This window comes from Macaca thibetana, chromosome 11 (genome assembly GCF_024542745.1).
Source record: "Macaca thibetana thibetana isolate TM-01 chromosome 11, ASM2454274v1, whole genome shotgun sequence".
NCBI lineage: Eukaryota > Metazoa > Chordata > Mammalia > Primates > Cercopithecidae > Macaca > Macaca thibetana.
Window position 1 is genome coordinate 121,918,595 of NC_065588.1, and position 22,337 is coordinate 121,940,931.

The following is a 22,337-nucleotide window of genomic DNA, read 5'->3' on the forward strand; positions in this document are numbered from 1 at the left end:
CCAACCCCAGGGTGACAACTGAAAATGTCTGCAGACATTGCTAAATGTTCTTGGGGGACAAAATTGGTGCCATTTGAGGACCACTAGTTTCAAAGTGTTTCCAGGAAGCTAGAGGGAGGCAAGAAACATTCCCATTTGAGGGCATGACAGTCTGAGGTACCTCTTGCAGAGGGCGAGGCATGGAAGGGTTTATTTGGAATGTTGTAACAATGGATAAAACCATGTGAAATGGAAGGGGAAGGATTTTGTAGGACATCAATCTAGAAATAGAAAAATACTAGGTACTATCAGTGAAGAGTAAGGTCTGAATGGCTTGAGGGGCTGTGAGGTTACGTGGATGTCCTAACCCCAGGTAGCAGGCTTAGGTCAACTTGGTTGCAGCAAATGAGGAGAGTAGACGTTTGTTCTATGGGGTCAAGCGAGAGACTAATAAATGGTGGGTCTCTGATCTCCCTTGTGCTATTGAGGTAGGATCCCCAATGCTTGTCCCTATCTTTCATGTACAAGTAGAGAGAGAATTGTGTAGTAATTGGGAGCGCTTAAGGATAGGGCAGTTTTGAAGGAAGTCCTCAAAAAACAGAAGACAGGTGAAGACAGTTCAGAGCAAGGGTTTTATGTCAGCTTTTGTCAGATCAAATAAAGGGAGAGCCAGTTCAGAAAAGTTAGGAATCCAGTCTCTTGTAAGGCTGAGAAATCCTTCAACTTTTCTTTTGGTAATTGGATGGGAAAGTTCACAAACAGCTTCCTATCTTTGAGAGAAAAGAGACTTTCCATTTTGTGGAGAATTGCCAGATAAAATAAAAGATACCCATGTAAATATGAATTTTAGATAAACGAAGAATAATATGTTAGTATACGTATGTTCTATGCAATACTGTTCTCTGTTCCATACAATATTTGGGACATACTTATATTAAAAATTATATGTTGTTTACTTGAAATTCAAAATTAATTGGGTATCCCATATGTATTTTAAGTTCCAAGGTACATGTGCAGAATGTGTGGGTTTGTTACATAGGTAAACATGTGCCATGGTGGTTTGCTGCATGTATCAACCCATCACCTAGGTATTAAGCCCAGCAAGCATCAGTTCTTTTTCCCAATGCTCTCCCTTCCCACCCCACCCCCTGACAGGCCCCAGTGTGTGTTGTCCCCTTCCCTGTGTCCATGTGTTCTCATTGTTCGGCTCCCACTTTGAAGTGAGAACAGGACATCTGATATTTTTATTTTTAAATTAAGTCCCTAATTTTGTGGGATGCCATGACTGAATAATGTACTGGGGTCTGACATTTTTGGGGCTCATCTTTGGAGATTTTGTGTCCCTTGTATGCTAATATTGACAGGTGGAGGGGACCAATTTTGCAGGACTCTCAGTCTGGAAAGCAGAACAGATTATTCATGTACTATATGGGGCACAGCGCAGGTGGAGGTCTCTAAGGCTAAGTATTTGCAAGCTGTAAGAGCACACTTCTGCAAACCCTTGAGGAATAACTGTTCAGGTGTAGTATTGATTTTCCAGTTGCACGAAAATAGGGTACTGTCGTTCATTTTGTGCCTGTATGTGCACGTGTGTGTATGAGTATCTGCATGAGTGTGTGTGTGCACATGTGTGCACGAATGCGCTTGTGTGCACATGTGGAGCAAACTTACTACACTTTGGGATCTTTGCCCTTGCTGTTCCCCTTGCCTGCAACCCTGATCCTTGTCCTCTGCCACTGAAATCTCAGCTCTCAAATCTCTTCTCTTCGGAAAGTCCTCCGTTCACTACTTGATCTAAATGATCTCTCTCCCCATCACTTTATCCTGTTTTGTCTTCATCTCTGCATCTGGTAGAATGGGCTATTTTATGATGTGATAACAAACCGCCCCCAAATCTCAATGGTTTAAAACTACAAAGGTTTATTTCTCACTCAAAATATGAGCTCTTCAAGGTTCAGCAGGAGGAATCTGACAACCGCAGTGCCTCAGAGGGCTGAAGGAGCACCTCATCTTGAAAGTTGCTGGTGGCTGTGGCAGAGGGAAACAGAGATTCATGCTAGTAGCTAAGTATGTATTCTGCACTGAAGGGAGATACAAAATGGGTTGGTTGAAACTAGTCACCTGGGCCTGCCCAATCCCAAGTGGAGCAGGTGTGCCGTCCTCTCGCGTGTTCAGAAAATGGGAAGCTGGAAGTATTTGGGAAAGGTCACTAATTATACCAAATTCATGATTGAATAGTTGCCTTCTCTATTTTTTATTTGCTTGTTAACTGTTTCTTTCCACTAGAATATAAACTCCAGAAGAGCTCACGGTTGATCCCAGTGCTGAGAACAGAGCTTGGCACAAAGTAGAGGCTCAAAAATACTTCATTGAAAGTTTGAATGAATAGGTTATAATCCATAACTCGGAGACCCAGACAAAGAGTGTAAGTTTGTGAAACTCTGGTAGAATTAGGGGTTGAGAATGGACAACTCTGTGGCTGCAGCTTCTTTTTATGTTTCCTGACTTCTTTTTGATGTTCTGGGACTGTCCTAACTTTAAACATTCAGTTCCCATTAGAAGCGCACAGCTCTCAGACCATGTGTTCTCACTCTGAGTTCAGCAGGTGCGGCCCCAGACTCCTGGGATCTCTCATTAGGGTGCATTGGCTGTCCGACATCAGTGAGAGCAGATGAATTATTGCCTTAAGACGGAGAAGAGTTTTCAGAGAAACTAGCTCTGCAGGTGCTGACCTTGGAGGTTTAGATCTGAGAGAGGATTTACTCTTCACTTACGTGTGAGGCCCGAGCCTGGCCCCCTTCCCTCCCCGGCCTGTGCTTTGTCTCCTGGCACCCTGGGGGCCCTGTGGTGGTGGTGAGTGTACGGGGGACATAGATATGATGTCAAAGGTCAGCTAGCTGGATGGTCATCACACAGCCACACAGCCTGTCATTAGTGCAGCCTGGCTCAGCCACCAGGTTTTTGCCTTTTCATCCTATTGTTTCAGGCCAATTAGTGGTCTTTTTTTCTCAGAGGGCCTGACATAGTGCCGACTCACAGCTGGATCTCCTCGTTATTTGAAATAGTTTTCATTTCTTGAGAACATACACCGGTGGACCCGTTTCTGAAAATAAGATTGATGTGCAGTGAGCATTGGGCAAATTCAAGGAGGTGGTACCTGAATCCTGTGTGAACTCGATGTCCCTTTCCCTGGAATCCAGATAATCAGCTACTTGAGTCCTGTACATGAGGCCATCTCCTGTCCTGGACCATCTTATTATATTTTTGCATCCTGCAACTGGGTAGATGAGCAGTCTTGTGAGATGAAAGGAAAGAATCCAGCTTCTTACCACCGTGTGCTATAATTGATGTATCAGTCTGGTTCACACTTGCTCCTCAGGCCCAAATTAGTTTCTCTTAATCAAAATATGGCAGGGTAAGAATGGGCTTAGTTCTGTGTAAGGAATTTCAGGAGTGCTTGAAGAGACAGGCAGGAAAGGAGAGGCTAGAGAAGTTACATGCACATAATTTTTTCTATTTGTAGTCGACTTAAGAGCTAATTTCTTTAGAGTAATTGGCCTATAAGAAAGATTTTGAGGCTGTTGTAATTAATACAATGGGCCAAGTCAGAGATGTGATGGAATCATTGGGTATTAATTAATTGGTGACAGGAGAATTTCTGTTTCCTGACGGAGAGCTCTTCACTTAGGGAGATTTACACACTTTGGGATTACAGGAGCCTGCAAATCCCTTCCATTGACTTTCTGCTTAGCTGACATTTATTGAAAATCTGCCAGGTGAGTGGAAGGTTACAAGAATTCTAATCTGATTGTTGACCCAGATGGTCTTCAGAGTGTCAATCTATTTGTGGGCTTCTCTCAACTCTGCTAATTTCAAGGTTAATGAGGTTAAAGATTCTGTTTGGATTTGTTTTTTAATATCTCAAGGTGTTTGTCTCTCTCTGTCTCTTTTCTTTCATTTTTTTCCTTTGCTCTGGTGGTCCTGAAATAATTCTTTGTGACTCAGAGGTGCCATGTGCTTTGGGAGTGACTGAATCAAAGGTAGTTACTTAGAGAAAGCTGGTTGTCATTTGTGATATTCCTTGGAAAAGTTGTCCTCATCTTTTACCTGTTACTGAATCCGTTGTAACAGCACCTGCCTGCAAAACAGTAGCACTGGTGATTCCTTGTCTAATAATGGTGGAGGAAATGCTACAATGCTAGTATTCACACTGATGACAACTATAAACTCAGGAGAAAATGCAAAAAATAGCTGTTTAAAGGATGCAGAGTAACCAAAAGCAGCAGACACTTGGAATCAGGGAATGGCATTGCATGAGTTTCTCATTTTATGACTTAGACCCTGATGGAAGTACCCATGCAGGGTAGCTGAATTGCAGAAAGCTCAGTCTTACCAGCTTGAAGAACCAGAGGCAACGTCTGGGGCAACCACAACCACTGGAAAATGAAGGGAGAATGCTGGAAAAAAAGATCTAGAGAAAGAGAGGCCTCACATTCTGTATACAATCTCTGCCCAAATCTATGGCTAACCCTGGAACCACACATGCATTACGAAGACTCCAAGAAGCTCAGATTAACTGCATATTTAATTAAAAAGTAACAACATGATTTTTCAGACATATATAACAGAATCCAGAGTCTCCACAATGCATTGTTCCACAGTGTCCAGGATGTGATCCAAAATTACTTCACATAAGAAGGAGCAAGAAAATGAGACTCACACACCAGAGGAAAAAAAAGCAGTAAGTGGGGACTTGTGCAAAGGTGACCCAGATAATGGAATTATCAGGCTATCAGGCTAGGATTATAAGGTAGTTATTATTATAATATTATAGACATTAAAGAAAATATGCTCCTACTGAAAGGAAAGATGAAATGGAGAAAAATAGAAACTACAAAAAGAATAAAGTCGAAGTTGTAGAACTGAAACATATAATATCTGAAATAAAAAAGTTTACTGGGGCTGGGCACGGGGGCTCATGTCTGCAATCCCAGCACTTTGGGAGGCCAACGTGGGTGGATCACTTGAGGTTAGGAGTTTGAGACCAGCCTGGTCAATATGGTGAAACCCCGTCTCTACTAAAAATACAAAAATTAGCCGGGCTGGAAAAAAGAGTCAGTGAACTTTAAGACAGACCAATGGAACTTATTCAGTCTGAAGAACAATGAAGAAAAATATTGACAATGTTAATTAAAAGGTCCTCAGGGCCCTGTGTGACAATAGGAAGTTTTCTATGTGGAATTGAGTCCAAAAAGAAGAAAAAGGAAAGGGACAGAAAAAATATTTGAAGAAGTAATGCTTATAAACTTTCCAATTTTGTGAAAGACCTATACTTGTCATATGACCAAGCAAACTTATTTCTAGGTATTGGATTAAGATAAATGAAAACATATGTTCATACAAAGATATATATATGAATGTTTATAACAGCATATTCATTTTCAGTCTAGCCAAGAACTGGAAAGAACTCAAGTGTGCATTAACTGATGAATAGATAAACAAATTGTAAACATCTGTACAGCAGAATCCTACCCAGTTATGGAAAGGAGCTTGCTACTGATGGGCACACAAACATGGATTAACCATCAAAGCCTCATGTTAAATGAAAGAAGCCAGATACAAATTATATTCTGTGTGATTCCAATTTATATGAAATTCTAGAAATGGAAAAACTGGAGTGAGAGAAAGTAGATCAGTGGTTGTCAGAGTTGGGGAGTGTGGCAAGCGAGCTGTCTGAACAGGGTCCTGAGAGCACTTTTTCAGGGTGGTGGGAAGATCCTATATCTTGAGTGTGGTGATAGTTACATGACTATGCATTTGTCAGAACTCATGGTATATTCTTAAAATAGGTGGATTTTATTCCGTGTAAATTATATTTCTATGTAACTCATGGCTCTTTCCACAGAATGCTCTTAAGTGGAATATAATTTTTGAAAAAAATACTTTATCAAAATACTTTATCAAATGCTAACCAGCTTAAGGCACAAAAAAGGATTGAGAGATAGAAGTCATCTCTGACATCAACATGATGAACATATAGCTTCAGTACCCTTCTGGGTCTCATGCCAGCGTAAACTTGATAAGTTAAGGTATAACTGTTTGCAAGGACAGGGCTTGGGTCTTATATCTTTCTTGTATTCTAGTACTTCGTGTTTTAAGGTGTTCAATAAAGAGAAGATTGTTGCCCCAGAAGCACTGAGTGCCAAATAGTTAGGATTCAAATGTTATGTTTGTGTTTTTGAGATTCCAGTATATCATGGCTTTGCCATTCCAAACTTCTGCAGGGCAGAGGAAAGCTCCTTTGCAGGAAAATTGCCAAACAGGAATTTCCTCCTGTTCTTATGGGAGGTAATGCAGAAGCCCATAGATGAATATTGAAATTGGAAGAATGGGAGATGAGTGGTGCCTGTGTAGACCTAGTCAGGGTTGGACATGAATGAAACCTCAGACACAAGGATGAAAACATTACAATCTAGGGAAGCCAAAGGGGTGTCATGTTGAAGTGTCTTTACTTTGAGGTTCACAGATTATGCGTGCATTAATTCACTCATTCATTCATTCATTCATCCATCCATCCATGATATGTTTATGGAGTGCCTACTATGGTACTTTCCTAGGCACTGGGGGGTAATATAGGGAAAATGCAGACAAAACCCTTGCCCTCACTGGGCTTACAATCTAGTGAATAGAAATAGCCCAAAGAAAGGTAAATAAATAAAATAGAGTATGTTTGATGGTGCTATTGAGAAATGGCAGGGAGGATGATAGGAGATGGGTCTTTCAGCAGGATCATCAAAGAAGACACCACTGAGAAGACAGCTGTTGAGTCTAGTCCTGAAGGCAAGGCCAAGGATGGTGTAGCTGTCATAGGGAGGAGTGGCCCAGGTAGAGGCATGAGCTAGTGCAAAGGCCCTCAGGCAGCAGCATGGCTGGAGCTGGGGGAACAGTAAAGGCGCCGTTGTGGCTCAGGCAGAGTGAGCAGGGAGAGAGTGGGGGACAAGTGTTTAGGGAGGTATCTGGACATACAGCTAAGGGGCTGTGTATAGATTTTTGTAAGGACTTTGCCTTTTATGTGAGATGAGAATTCCTCAAGGCTTTGAAAAGAAGCGAGAAGAATGTCTGACTTAAGTTCTAACAGAAGCACTGTGGCTGCTGGGTGGAGAGGAGAGAGTGTGGGAACGGTGGTGACAGTGGGCACAGAGAGATCAGGTAGCAGGTTATTGCAGTCGCCCCGGCAAGAGGTGAGGGTGACTTGGCCTAGGGCAGAAGTAGTAGATGCAGTTAGAGTGAGGTATTTAAAAAATACATATTTTTAAGGTAGAACCAGCAGGCCTTCTGTACACATTACACATGCACTATTAAGGAAAGAGAAGAGTTAAGGACGACCAAGATTTTGACCAGAGTAACTGGAAGGATGGATGGAGTTGCCTTTAATGGGGAAGACCGCAATAAACTTCATGATCTTTGCACCTTCTGACTCCATCCCTTTGAGAGTAGTACATTCTCCTACTAAGTACAATCAAATATCTGCGGCCTTTACGTTTTGCTCTAGGTGACTGTGAGCACTCTTCTGATCTAGTGTTCTGATCTAGCGTTCTGCAGGAAGCTCATCTTGGGCCCGATCTTTGTAGGTCAGCCACGAACAAAGCCCTGGTCATCTCATTGTTACAGTCCCCTTAATAGGGAGCCCTGTGTAATCCTTTGTGCCTGATGCTGCTCCTGTACCTCAGCAGGGAAGACACCAGGTCTGGGAAAAAACTGGCACTGATCGCAGTTGCAGCTGCCAACTAGCCCCTGGTAACCAGAGTGCCCTTCAGGGTCCTGGACTTATAGGAGCCCTCCATGGCCACCTGGGAAAATCTAGCTAACCAGCGTGCATACGGCATGACCTCAGGACCCTGGTCTCATTAGCAGATGCTTCCACTTGGTGGAGTCAACTTGCCTATTAGGCATGTGAAGGATCCCCACCTAATGAGGCCCTTCCCAGTAGAGATGCAGAGTAGTCCTGTGCAACACGACAGGAGAAGGTTTCCACTCAGAAGTAGACTCTTTGAAAAGTAATTAGAGTTTTCTTTTCTTTTTTCTTTTTTTTTTTTTTTGAGACAGTCTCACTCTGTCACCCAGCCTGGAGTGCAGTGGTGTGATCTTGGCTCACTGCAACCTCTGCCTCCCAGGTTCAAGCAATTCTCTTGCCTCAGCCTCCTGAGTAGCTGGGATTACAGGTGCACGCCACCATGCCTGGCTAATTTTTGTAGTTTTGGTAGAGACAGGGTTTCATTCACCATGTTGCCCAGGCTGGTCTTGAACTCCTGACCTCAAGTGAACCGCCTGCCTCGGTCTCTCAAAATGCTGGGATTACAGGCGTGAGCCACCACACCCAGCCAGTAATTAGAGTTTTCTGTGTGTGACTCTGATCTTCACTTTCCCCCTGTGGAAATATAACTGGCTCAGGGCTGGGGACCTAGTGGTCACTCAGTAAATGTGCATGTATGAATGCACAAATGTTACATTCAGTCTCTCGCCAACATGGACTGTGGCTTCAGAGGTGTGGTGGGTCCTGGATGCTCCGCTTTGTAGCTGTGTAACCTGCCTGGGCCGGGGCTTCCTGGCGTTTTAGTTATGGGTACTGTTCACCACTTCTCCTCTGGGTGTGCAGGAGGATTGCCCTTGCTGGCCCTGTGATCAGATTGGGCCTTGTGATTGGTCATCGCTTCCAGGCCAAGGCATTCCATAGTTAATGAGGAGAACAACTAGGCCTCTCTTTTCCCTTTGGGCTGGAGATCAAATGTTCTAGATGCAGAACAGAGTGTATAATGTGCACGTTTGTGTAAAAATGGGGCAGAGTATTACACTTTTTCATGCCTGTAGGTGCATCAAATATCTCTGCAGGACTAATAAGGAAAAGAATAACTTGGGTTGGCTGCGGGGAGTGGATTTGGGAGTCTGGAGAGGTAGCAGTAGAAGGAAGACTGTTCTTTTATACTTTTTGAATTATACATCCTAGGAATGGATTATCTATTCAAAAGTTAACATTATGTTATGAATCAAAATCAGACCCCCAGTTCCACTCTGAGGCAAAGCCGCGAACATTTGCCCCAGGAGCCAGACGACAGTAACAAGATTCGGTCCTGCATCCTCCGTGCCTGGAGTCTGGAGTCTGGAGTCTGTCATCTGATTTCTTATGTCCGTCAGCATGGGTTTGCCTCTTCTCTTTAAGGAGACCTGAATAGAAATGGTTTTCACTGAGAAATCCATTGTCCATTTTTTATGTAACAAGCGTTTTCCTCCAGGTTGGTAATAGAAAGAAACAGAGACGATTCTGAAAAGTTGTATTTAAGAACCTGGTGTAAGGTGATTTCTGAGCCATCATTTGCTGGAAGGGTTTTGGAATGTTGTCAGAAAGAGGCAGTGGGAAAAAAAATTGTGGCAATTGTCTTAGCTGTCTCTGGGCTTGTCACGGTGATGCTGATAAAATCAGATAAGCTGGAAGTAAGGGTGAGCTGTTAGTGTGAGAAATCGTCGTGGGTTTGGCAGCCGAGAAAGTGGAGGTGCCTCAACTGTTTGCTCATTATCAAGATTTATTGTTTTCAGCTCTGGGAAAATGTTGGTAAGCAAAAATAAGGCCATTCATGCCAGTCTGCAAAGTACTTTACAAATTTTAAAAAGAGAAAAATAAGAAGACTTTAACACCCTTTTCCTGTGTTTGGGAAGTGGAGCAATGGGTTGGCCGACTTATTATGTGCTGACTTAGGAGTCAGATGGAGAGGTTTTGGAATATTTACAATGGAAAAATATATTTGAAATTTAAACAAAAGCAGAAGAAACCAAACAAGACAGAGTTGAAGATGGTGATCTTCTATGTTTATGTAAAATGTTTCTTGATTAGAGAAATGTATAGAAAATAATATAACAAACACTCATTCACCTACCCCCAACTTTATTAACTCTTGCTATTTGGGTTTATTTGCTTCAAATTTTAAAAGAAATATATTTTACAGATATAATTGGAACCCTCAGTACCTCTTGTTGAAAATTATTTCTCTCTCTTCTCTGAGGTAGGCATTATCATTACCATGCATGTTTTTTGCAGTTTTTAATATAAACTATAGAAAGAATTATTGCATATCTTTCTAGTTTTTATAAAAAGTATTATACCATTCATATACTTGTGCAACTTGATTTTTACTCTCATTTCCTTATATTTAAAAACAATTGAGGTATAATGAACATGCCATGTAATTCATCTTTTCAAAGTGAACAATTCAGTCATTTTTAGTATATTCATAAAGTCATGGAATCATCGCGTTCTGTAATTTCAGAATATTTTTGTCACCCCCAAAGAAACTGTACCCAGTAGCGGTCACTTCCCATTCCCCCACTTAACCCAGTCCTTGGCAACCATGATTCTGCCTTTTGTTTTTATGGATTTGCCTCCTGTGGACATTTCGTATCAATAGAGTCATACATTATATGGTCTTTTGTGACTGGCTTCTTTCACTTAGCATAATGCTTTTAAGGTTCATTTGTATTGCAGCATTTATCAGTAATTCTTTTTATGGCAAAATAATATTCTATTGTATAGAAATACCACATTTTGTTTATCTATTCATTGCTTGATAGAAAATTGGGTTGTTTTCACCTTTTGGGGGGAATGAACTATAAGGATATGTAGGTGTTTCATGGAACCCAAGAAAAACATTGTAGTGGGTTCCAGGAACTGCAACCAGGAAGTACAAATTTACCAGAAACTCTGGAAATATTTATTCTAACTTCTACCCTGTCCTTTTCACTCTGATCTCTTTTTTCAGTTCTTAGTCCGCTTGGTAGAAGAGGTCACTGCACAGCTGGTTAGAGTTCACATCTCTGCTTGAAAAAGGATCCCAGGCTGGGCGCAGTGGCTCACGCCTGTAATCCCAGCACTTTGGGCGGCCGAGGCGGGCGGATCACGAGGTCAGGAGATCACGGCCATCCTGGCTAACACGGTGAAACCCCGTCTCTACTAAAAATACAAAAAAATCAGCCGGGCATGGTAGCAGGTGCCTGTGGTCCCAGTTACTTGGGAGGCTAAGGCAGAAGAATGGTGTGAACCCAGGAGGTGGAGCTTGCAGTGAGTTGAGATCGCGCCACTGCACTCCAGCCTGGGTGACAGAGCGGGACTCTGTCTCAAAATGAGGAAAAAAAAAAAAAAAAAAAAAAAGAAAAAGCATCCCAAATTCCAAATTTCCTAGCTGGAAATCACGTTCCTAGGAAGTGTCCCTCATCCAGTTGAGGTGAGGGTTCACCACCAAGTCCAGCCCATGGCTAGAGATTGGGTCTCACAAGGTCATGCCATGTCCCGCCCTATGGACAAGGGTAAGAGTGGAAATAGGTACGTGAATTCTCAGGAGAATGAGGAATTATTGCTGAACTGGAAGCACAGTGCAAAAGGTGTCTACTAGAGAGCTCAAAACCAAGTGTGTTTTCTCAGAGATCGCAAATGTCCGCAGGGACTTGGGGGACATAATAAGTGAGTAAAGTGGCTCAGGCCTATTGGAAAGTTTCAACCCCAATAAAGGGGACAGTGTTCTGCCCCAGCTGGTTATTACCACATGGGAATGTGGAATAGTGCGCCTAACTTTCTCCAGAGAAGCCAGAATTACTATTTGTGGGGGTATAGATTCTCCATATTTAAAAACATTGCCAGCTGATTGAAATTTTGTAAAACATGATGGGGGGATGGTTAAGCAACGTATGTCTCTGGCTGTGGGCAGCTCAGTCATAGGAAGCTGCAACCTCTGGGATTTCTATTTAATTTTCCCCATTGGCCAGAAATGCCACAAAGGAACCCAGTTTCTTAGAGTATGCCCGGTTGGCACAGTCCTAGATTTTTTTTTTTAAGTTCTATACAGCAATTTGATGGTGGGAAGTCAGAAAATCTAACCAATAATGAGAGAATGTTTTGAGTCCTAAAAGATAAGTCCCTGATTTAGACTAGTGGCCCTTAAATATTTTTAACCTCTAGACCTTTGACTGCCAACCGCTGCCTGACTAGTCTTTTCAGAGGATACTCAGAGAAAGCAGAACTGCCCTTGACAAAACGGAAACGAGGAGGTGGTGCCTGGATTCTATGAAACTGCCGAAGGAGGCGGCTTGTTTATGCCCCATTCTGAGAGCCAGCCATTAGTTCCTGATGAAAGAAAGGTTGAATGAGAGGCAGGGAGACAAACTGGTCTGTTGAAGGGATCCGTAAGCAGGAATGTGCTCTCCTCTCCAGGACACCAGTGTTGGTGGGGACTCAGGGAGTGGGAAGGATGTCAGGAGGGGAAACAGGGGTGATGAGGGGACCCCACGCAGTGGGGCTGTGGCAGCTGCCTGTTGTGCAAACCCAGTCCTCAAAGCTCAGCCCCAGCCCAGCCTCCCTGGGAGCCTTCCGTGGCCTGCCCGCCTACGCAGGTCTGTCTCCAGTCACCTGCAGCTCAGAGGCTCTGCTGTACTCAGCACATGCTCTTCTGAGACCTGCTCAAGCTGTGTTTAACACTCATTCATTCATTCAACAGATGTTTAATGAGCATCTCCTAGGTCCCAGACAGCCTTCTAAGTGTGGGGGATACATTCGTGAACAAAGCAGGCACTCACATACTTGTATGTGCGTGTGCGTGTGTGTGTGTGTGTGAGAGACAGTGAGAGAGAGAATCAACATTATCAATAAATAACAGTATGTTGGAAGATAAAAGCCATGGAAAAGCTAGAGCCGGACAAGGGGATTGGAATTGTGGAGATGAGAATGGAATTTTAAGTGGGGTGGTCAGAGGAGGCTTCACTGAGCTGGCAGCATTGAAGCAAAGGCTTGAAGGATGCTCTTTTTTATTGAGCACCTTGTGTTCATGCTGATGGTTTGGGATACAGTTTTCCTATGAATTTTTTTTTAGCTTAAAATAGACTTATTCATTCAACAAACACTTGAGGATCTGCTTGGCTTCTACTTGCCCTTCAGTTCTCAGCTCAGGTGTCAGCTTCTTACTCCAGAATGCCCTTCCATTGTCTCTTGTAATTTATATTCTATTTTGAAATTTAAGGTGACCATTTTTAAATTGTATTTTAAAAAAATTTTTAAAATTTGAAGAATTTTGTTTAATTCTTAAAGCAACTTTAGTTCTTCTATTTTGTGTTCATGATAGCATTTGTCTTTACGAGGTCTTTTATTTTCCTGTTTCTGTTTTGTCTACTAATGAATCTCAGTGCCCAACACACCAGGGGGATGCCAAATAAGTGTTAGTGAATAATGTGCCAGGAGCTGTAGTGACTATGGTGTTATAATAGGTTTTGGCCTTTGAGGAACTTACTGTGGTCAGTAGCGAAGACAGACGTGTCCTCTCTAAGCAGAGTATACAGACAGACTTACGGCCTGGAAGGAGAATATGGCTCAAGTCTCTGCTGGCTGGTCGCTTCTTGTCTCTCAGAATGCAAATGCCATGTGCCCCCCCGCCCCAGAGTGTTACAGGATATCCTATTGGGTCTTCTAAGTATGTTCAAAGAATTAAACAAATACTCATCGAACTCCTACAAATTTTCAGGTGCTGTGTCAGCTCTACAGTCAGGGCAGCAACAATACAGGCACATCTGTGTCCTCATGGAGGTCATGGTCGAGAGGAGGAGTCAGAGGTCCCTGTCTCCCATTGTATTTCCTGAGAGGCACCAGCAAATCCTATCCTGGGACATCTGTTCAGTGTAATCATCACTCAGTGTTTACCTTGCTTTTTGGTCATCTTAAAAATTAATGCCTAGAAAAAGTCTCATGAGAAAAAACAGAGACCCGAGACGGGAGACAGCTTCTCTTGTCCCAGTTTTAGAATTCCCGTGTGGGGAAAGTGTTGCCGTCTCTGCCTGGTAGCTCAGAACCATCCAGACGTTTGCAAAAAATAATGGATGCAAATAACACAACTTGCTGGAGAACAGTTGAGCTTTCGAACCGGCCCACTCTTCGTTACTTCTTCCTCTCTCCCACCTTTCTGATCCCTCCTTCCCTTCCCTGGTCCTGTGAAGCAGTCACTCTTGTGATCATGAGCGATGCACTGAGAAACAGCCGAATGTGGTCCTGGGGACACGCTGCTGGCTTGGGTGTCCCGTCTCTCTCTGCTGCCCCATGGCTCCTCCTCCTCTTCTTGACTGGCATGGCTGAGCTGCAGCCACACTGTGCACTAAAAGGTGCCTCAGCCTCTCCTCTGGGGTCCCAGGCCTCCAGAGAGGAGGCTCAGCTTGTATGGAAGGGGAGGTTTCATGGCAAACAGGGCGTCTGGGAGGCAAGTCCTTTTGGAAGGAAGGTGTGTGCGCCAGCTTGAGGGAGAAACAGTCAAGCAGTGTGGCCACTCCACGTCGGATTCCTCCTAACAGGCAGACACACACACACACACACACACACACGTTTGCACATTCTCTCCTACACTCACACATACAGACACACACAAACACATGTTCACACGTTCTCTCTCCCACACTCATGCAGACACACTCACACAAACACACGCAGACACACACAAACACCCACTCATGCAGACACACTCACACAAACACACGCAGACACACACAAACACGTTTGCACATTCTCTCCTACACTCACACGTACACACACACACGTTCACACGTTCTCTCTCCCACACTCACACATGCAGGTACACTCACACACACGCAGACACACACACACACGCAGACACACTCACACAAACACAATTTGCACATTCCTACACTCACACATACAGACACACACAAACACGTTCACACGTTCTCTCCCACACTCACACGTGCAGACATACACACACACAGACACAAACACACGCAGACACACACAAACACACACGTTCACACATTCTCCCATACACACAGGCAGGCACACTCACACAAACACACACACACAGACACTCAAACACACATTCACACATCTGTCTCCCACACAGACACAAACACATGCAGACACACACACACACGACACATTCTCTCTCCCACACTCACGCATTCTCTGTCTTGCACACACACACATTCACACATTCACTCACACACAAATTATCTCATACACATTCACATGTTCTCTCACAGAAACGCACATTCTGTCACGCTCATAAACATACATTGACACATTCACACCCCTTCACACATTCTCACACACACAACACATTCACATGTTCTCACACAACACATATTCACACGTTCTCACACATATTCACCCGTTCTCTGTTCTCTCACACAACACGTTCACACATTATCTCTTTCCCATCCACACAAATACACATGCTATCAACACATACACATTCACTCACACACAAATTCTCACACACGTGTTCTCTCACACACACATTCACACACACATAGACACATTCACACCCCTTCACACATCCTGTCTCACACACACACATTCATTCATGCATTCTGTCTCCCACACTCACACACACATTCCCTCTCATACTCACACAACATATATTCACACATTCTGTCACACAACACATTTACACATTATCTCTTCCACATTCACACAAATACACATTGTATCACACACACATTCACACATTCTCTCACACACACATCCACACGTTCTCCCTCTCACACAGACACACTCATAGACACATTCTCATGCACACATTTACACACACACGCACGTATCCTATTTCTGTCTCACACACAGAGCTGCACATCCGCTCACGCTGGCACACACTTACACATGCACACATTCTCCTCCCACACTCCTATGCACTCCCACACCCTCCCATACCCCCATGTTCATGTATTCTCTCACATACACTCTCACATGTACTATCACACCACACACACTATTGCACTGTCACACTATCACACTCTCATACACACTCACACACACACTATCACACTAACACATACTATCACACACACACAATCGCACTCACACCCACACACAAACACAATCGCACTCTCATACACACACTATCACACACACTAACACACTCTCACACTCACACTCACACAAACACACACTATTGCACTCTCACACTCACACAGTCACACTCATACACACACTCACATACACTCACACTATCACACACACATACACTATCACACACACTAACACACACTATCACACACACACACACAAACTATTGCACTCTCATACACACACACTCACACTATCACACACACTAACACACACTCACACTCTCACACTCAAACACACACTATCCTACTCTCACACTCACACACACACACACTATCGCACTCTCACATGCATCCTTTCCCACTGCAGGAAACATTGCCTAATGAATGTCTCGTGGCTGAAATGCTGATCCTGATTCCTGAAAGGCGGTTGTAATTATTAAGCTGAGAATCATGAAACACTTCTTGATAATTGAAAGGCTTATCAAGACTAGATTAAGAACAGGTCAAATTAACAATTATGAACTCATTTTAGTAGAAATGGGATCATTAGCAAGCATGCCCATTACCTAAAAGTATAAGACCTCTTTTCTCTGGATTGAGAGAAATGACTTAAAAAAACCTTTACATAAAAGTGACTCTGCCTTAATTTTTATTCCATTCATTGCTGGACTCGGGCAGGTTCCTGCAGCTGGTCCAGCTCACAGGCTGGGAAGTCAGAGAGGAGCAGGACGTGCCCACAGTCAGAGGGGCTGACCCTGTCATGCAGACCCTACCCACTTTGCCCAAAGACTGGCCACTTCTCTTTTTTTTACCCCAGGACTAGAAAGTTGATTTTTCAGGATGAAATGGCTGGTGACAGAGCTCATTTCTCCTCTCACTGGATCTTCGTTTCCCTGGCATTAGCTTCTCTGTGGTCTACGGAATGCTAAGAACCCGGGAGGTATTGGAAACAGCTCCCTAGTTCTGGTTACAAAGCACGGTGCAGCCCAAAGAGAAGTTGAAAATTTGATCTGACAGGACCAAGCATCTTGTATAGGAGGTGACTGAACAGATGGATTCGTGGAGAATTTCTGTGACCAGTAAAGAGAAATTAGGCTGGAATATGGTGGATGGAAAGTGGCAGGGGCACAGGGAAGTGACTCTATCTGAAAACCGAGCTAAAAACTCAGCTTTTCATCTCTGCTCTCTTTGCCTTTCACTAAAGATACCCAGGTAACTAGGGGTCCCCTGGTGCAGAAGGGGGTCCCATGTGTGCACACTTTCAGTCCCCTCCTGAGTTCAGAAACTCCTATTCAACACACATTTTCTTACAAAACAACTTGTACCAATAGATATATGAAGATTTATAGATCCCAAGTACCTACATGCAGCTTAGGCTCAGCTGGGACCGGGACCACCTGGCTATGTTTGCCCATGGGAGCCCCTAAACTTTTCCACAGCTGTGTGTATCCTATGATTTTGAGATCATCACAGCATGAATTCATAGTACTGGACGGTACATGAAGTGAGTACACACCCACTCCCTCATTCCATCCTCATAATTCTACTGAAAGTAGAAAGACCAATATTATTGTTATTTACCAATTTTTCACGTGAGGAAGCTGTTGGTGGAAGGGGCATAAATGACTTTCCCAGGGTGCAAAGCAGGTCAGCAGTTGTCTATCTGCCCTGTGCAACATGTCACCACGGGCCACATGTGGCTGGTGAACATTTGAAATTAGGATACTGTGACTGAATAACTGAATTTAAATTTGATTTATTATTTTTATTTTTTTTTTTGTTGAGACAGAGTCTCGCTCTGTTGCCCAGGCTGGAGTGCAGTGGCCGGATCTCAGCTCACTGCAAGCTCCGCCTCCCGGGTTCACGCCATTCTCCTGCCTCAGCCTCCTGAGTAGCTGGAACTACAGGCACCCGCCACCTCGCCCGGCTAGTTTTTTTGTATTTTTTTAGTAGAGACGGGGTTTCACCGTGTTAGCCAGGATGGTCTCGATCTCCTGATCTCGTGATCCACTCGCCTCGGCCTCCCAAAGTGCTGGGATTACAGGCTTGAGCCACCGCGCCCGGCCTGATTTATTCTTCAATTATTTTAATTTGAATGTAAATAGCCATTTGTGGCTGGTGGCCACCATATTGGGCACTATGGTGTCAGAGAGTTCCTTAAAATCTTGGCTAAATGGGAAAAAGGTTGCCTATGACCAATTCTATATGGAGTCCAATGTGGTTTCCCTTTGGGTAGAATTTCTTACCAGTCAGGTCAGTGTGGTTTAGTTTTGTCAGTGCCGTGGCCATATTCCAATGTTCCTCTGGTACCTCTTGGCACCTACAAGGAAGCAGATGTGGTTTCCCCACCACTGTTCTTATAGAAGTCCCAGTGCCGAGGAGCTGTCCATGGTAGGAGAGTCCATTAGACAAGCAGCAGGCAGCAGGTTCTTTTTCAAAACTCCTCACAGGTTGTGAGTTTGGGGGCCCAGACTGCAGACCTTGCCTAGGCCCCCAGAGGCAAGAAGGAGACTTCTCAGCCTACACTGGTCCTGCGAGGCCTATTGGCAGAGAAGGAGCAGCTGGTGTGTGTGGCTCAGGCCTGAGCGGAGCTTGTGGATCAGCTGCTCTGCCGTCGCCTTCCTTGGATCTGGGTGGAGCTGGATTCATGGGGATGGAAACAGGCTGATGGATCAGGGTCATTCACAATCCTGTGGTGCACGGCTTTCTGTTTTAACTCTGTTCAGTGACTTCTTGTCAATGCGATAGCCTGCGATTTACAAGTCCATGCCAATAACAAGGGGCTCCCTGCATATACAAATACTAAGAATCACTAAATACTAAATACTAAAGAATTCACCAACTTCTCAGCCCCCTGCCACCTCCAAACACACATATGATGTTGTCATTCCATGAATTAAGGCAGGTGGGATTTTCTTACATTACTTCTAATCCCATTTGGTGAAATGAGAAATCCAGTATAGTACCTTCTTACATTGCTCATAGTTTATGTATTAAACCACATAGTGTGTGAAGTTCTTTATCACTCTTAGTCTCCTGATGCTTCCACACACCCATGAGGTCCCCACTATTCTCCGCAAATTCTAAAGCTTGGAGAGTTTTAACAACTGGTCTACAGACCCCAGCTAAGTAGAAGCAGGAATAGCCAAGGTCTAGGGTGCGCTTTGTGATTGGAGGAGCAGTGAAGCTACGTGAAATGGCTTGGGGGCCTTTCTTGAGTATGGAGCTTGGATTATGGCATGCCCGTGCCTGGGCTGGGGAAGGAGAGCTGTGCCTGGTGTCCGCAGAAGTGAAATGCTGGCCGAGTTACTCATTCAGTGAAAGACAGCCTGCTTTCTGCAACACGGAGCCCTAGAGACGGATCTTCAGCCCATTCTGAGGTGTGGGCTGCTGATGGGCCCCGTGAATGAGGCTCCGACAACACTGCCATGTGACTTGTTGAACTTGGCAGTCATTCTTTTGGTTGACAAATAAGAATGTGGCAATTTATTACATTCTTGACATTCTGCTGAGTCTGAGGTTTTAAATGGAACCGTAATATGTGTTTGTTTTCCAGGGTAAATGGATCCTTCTATGAGATCTTGCAAGTGGACTTTGGAATTGATAACAGCAGTGACCTGGCTGGGGCCCAGCAGATTACCTGGCAGGTGGAGTACCCGATTGAGGACTCCATGAGTGAGCTGGTCGTCTCCGAGATCTTCGTCAGCCAGACAACCTTTGTGGGCATCGTCCCGCTCGCCATGGTGAGGAATCTGGGGGCTTCAGAGAAAGTGTCGCAAAGAAGTTTTCTTTAAACATGATGCACTGTATAATCTGTTATTTCCCGTATACCTGATACACTGTTTAAACAAGGAAAATATACTTAAATTGCATTTGATCAACCTGCTTTTCATAATGGTTCCTTGGGAACTATTTAGGGTCTACTGTGTAAATCCCTTTTCATTTGTGGATATTGAGAAACTGTTTTCTGGGGAGCCTTTATTCTTTATTTTCTCAATCTGCATGCATATCAGGAACTGAGTGCTGCACTGAGTGAAAACAGTTTTGTTGAAATGCATCAGGGTTACCTGGTGGGAACAGTGGCTCTGTATGCCAAGTATCTGACCCCTTGTCAATTGGCTTTGCCCTGAAGGTTCCAAGGTAACTTACGGATTGGAAAACTCTAAAATACAGATGGACTGAAAGAGTCTTGCTGGGAACTGACCACTTTATGCTGGGTAGAGTCCCAGAGTCCACAGAACTGCCTGTGTTTCTGCTTCACTGGCCTGGAGGTGATTGGATTTCTTCCCCTGAGCTTGGTTGAAGTTATGTTCATAGTCAAGCTCAGGGGCTACCTCTGAGATCAGGGTCACAGGTGAGATTCCAGAGCCTAAATTCCAGAGATTCCACGGAGACAGAAAGTCCATGGGTACCACCTACTTCATACCCTTTTCCACACTGGAAATGTTCAACCATTTTCTGCACTGCTTTGACTTTCCTTTCTGGTACCAAAGTGTGGGATCCATGTCCAGATACTCTAGAAAAATCTGTGGGTGCTTTTGATCATTCATCATGCAAGTTAAACAACAAAGTTGAGACTCCTTTGAACCCTACATCTTACAATTAATTCTGCCGTCCCTGAATCTCGAGTGTCTCAAGTGTGTTGAGTGTGTCGCTCTGCTGGGAACACACTCTCCCTATGTTTCCCACGTCCGGGTCCTTTTCCCCAACTCAACTGTTTATGGAGCCACGTTCTATGACCTTGTTGGCTAAAACTGGCCCTCCCTCCCCTGCCAGCTCATCACCCTCTACCTGTCATCATCCTGTTTTATCCTCTTCCTAGACATTATCACTGGTTGATATTTAGGGTTCATTTTCTGTCTTCCTCCCCAGAAGGTGGGGACTCATGACAGTAGGGTTATCCTGGTCAGTTCTGTCCACATCATTCCCCCCTGCACCTAGCACAATGGCTGGCACAGTTAATGTTTGTTGACTGAATGAATGGATCTGTGCTTTAGTCCAAGCTTCCAGGATGATTTAGTTTTTGAAGATTAGACTGACGGAGATCATTCCTGTGATCACTGACCCACATTGTGGTTTGAGGGCAGCCACACGTAGTTGGGGAAGTACCTGTTAAGGAACAGCGATGGATGGGGTCGATTTTAAGATGGAATGAAGCTGCATCCCTTGTGCCTGGGAACTCATCTATAAATTCTCCAGCTCAGCTAGATCAGGCTGAGGTTGGGGAATCTCTGCTCAAAGTCCTTGCCACTTTGCTCTGTGCTTTATCTGTAGCACTCCATTCACAGTGGGTTTGGAAGCTACCATCGCTGCCACCTCCTCTACTTCCACCTTCTCCTTCCTCCTTCTCTTCCTCTTTCTTCACTTCCCTTCCTTCTCCTTCTCTTTCTCCTTCTCCTTCTTCTTCTTCTCCTCCTTCCTCTTCCCCTTCCCCTTCTTCTTTTCCTTCTTCCAAGGAAAGTTATGGAAAGATCAGTGGCAATTAACGCTGGACCACCCCTGCATGAAGTAAGGGAACTAGGGTACACAGCTACACAATGTACAAAACATGGGCTCACTATTGTCAGAGTCTGACGAGAAGCAGAAATCCCTCTGTAGTTAAAACAGAGCAGCTTTAAATGCAAGGACTTAAGTACACAGGGAATGAAACAGATGAGAAGCAGACGTAGAACAGAGGAGAGCCAGGCACCGTAGTAAGAGTGAGAATCTGCTCCTACCCCCAGGCCAGAGGGTGAGGGTGGAGGGGGTCTTACCAGAGCCCAGGACCTAGGGGTCACTGCTGCAGCTAGAATCACATTTGAGCAGCCTGGTTAGGGCTGGAGTGTGGGAGAGATTCAACTGTTGCGAAGGATATACCTGAGGCAGGGCTGGGAGTGGGGTGAGGAATTACCTGGCTTCTGCCTCCACCCTCCTGCCAGATCCTGCAAAGTCTTTCACTTAATCTCATCCTGCTGGCTGAGGCATAAGCTTAGGAAGCAGCATCTTCAGGGGTCAACACTACTGTGATCCAGAACTGATCAGAGGAAGGCCAGGGACTGGATCTGAGGGTGACAGGCTCCAGCCGGTGCCATTATCTTGCTGGTTTTATTACATGCTGACTCCTGTGAACCAAATCCAGCCTGTCCCTCAGAAGCTTGCATATTCAGAACGTGGCCATGCCAAGTCTCGTTCCTCTCAGGTTTCCTTTTGGCTTCCTCAGCCCAGAATGCTCCACTATGGCTGGTATCTTGTCACTTTTCACTTGAAGGTCAACTTGTGGAGGGGCCTCTCCTGGTTACATGGCTAAATTAGTCTCCCCCTTTCTATTTTCACTGATTTGTCCTTGTCTTATGCAGATCCCATCACTGTCTGTGATCCACGCTTATTTATATGAGTGTTTGTGTCCTGTCTGTCTCAGTCTAGGTCCAGCCATAAGAAAGAATGTGAACACAGAAAGTTTAACATAGAGAATTGTTAACTATCACAGAGGACTGGGATAGTGA

The 22,337-nt window shown here is 44.3% G+C and overlaps 1 protein-coding gene across 4 annotated transcripts in view; it reads left to right on the forward strand.

Moving 5' to 3' along the window:
* The window catches only part of TMEM132B (transmembrane protein 132B), a 1,306,862-nt gene that overhangs the window by 1,150,326 nt on the left and 134,199 nt on the right, over positions 1-22,337 (forward strand). For all 4 annotated transcript variants that reach the window (XM_050747883.1, XM_050747885.1, XM_050747886.1 and 1 more), the window contains one exon: positions 19,412-19,598. In XM_050747883.1, coding sequence (XP_050603840.1) covers positions 19,412-19,598 — 187 coding nt within the window. The remainder of the gene's footprint in view (positions 1-19,411; positions 19,599-22,337) is intronic.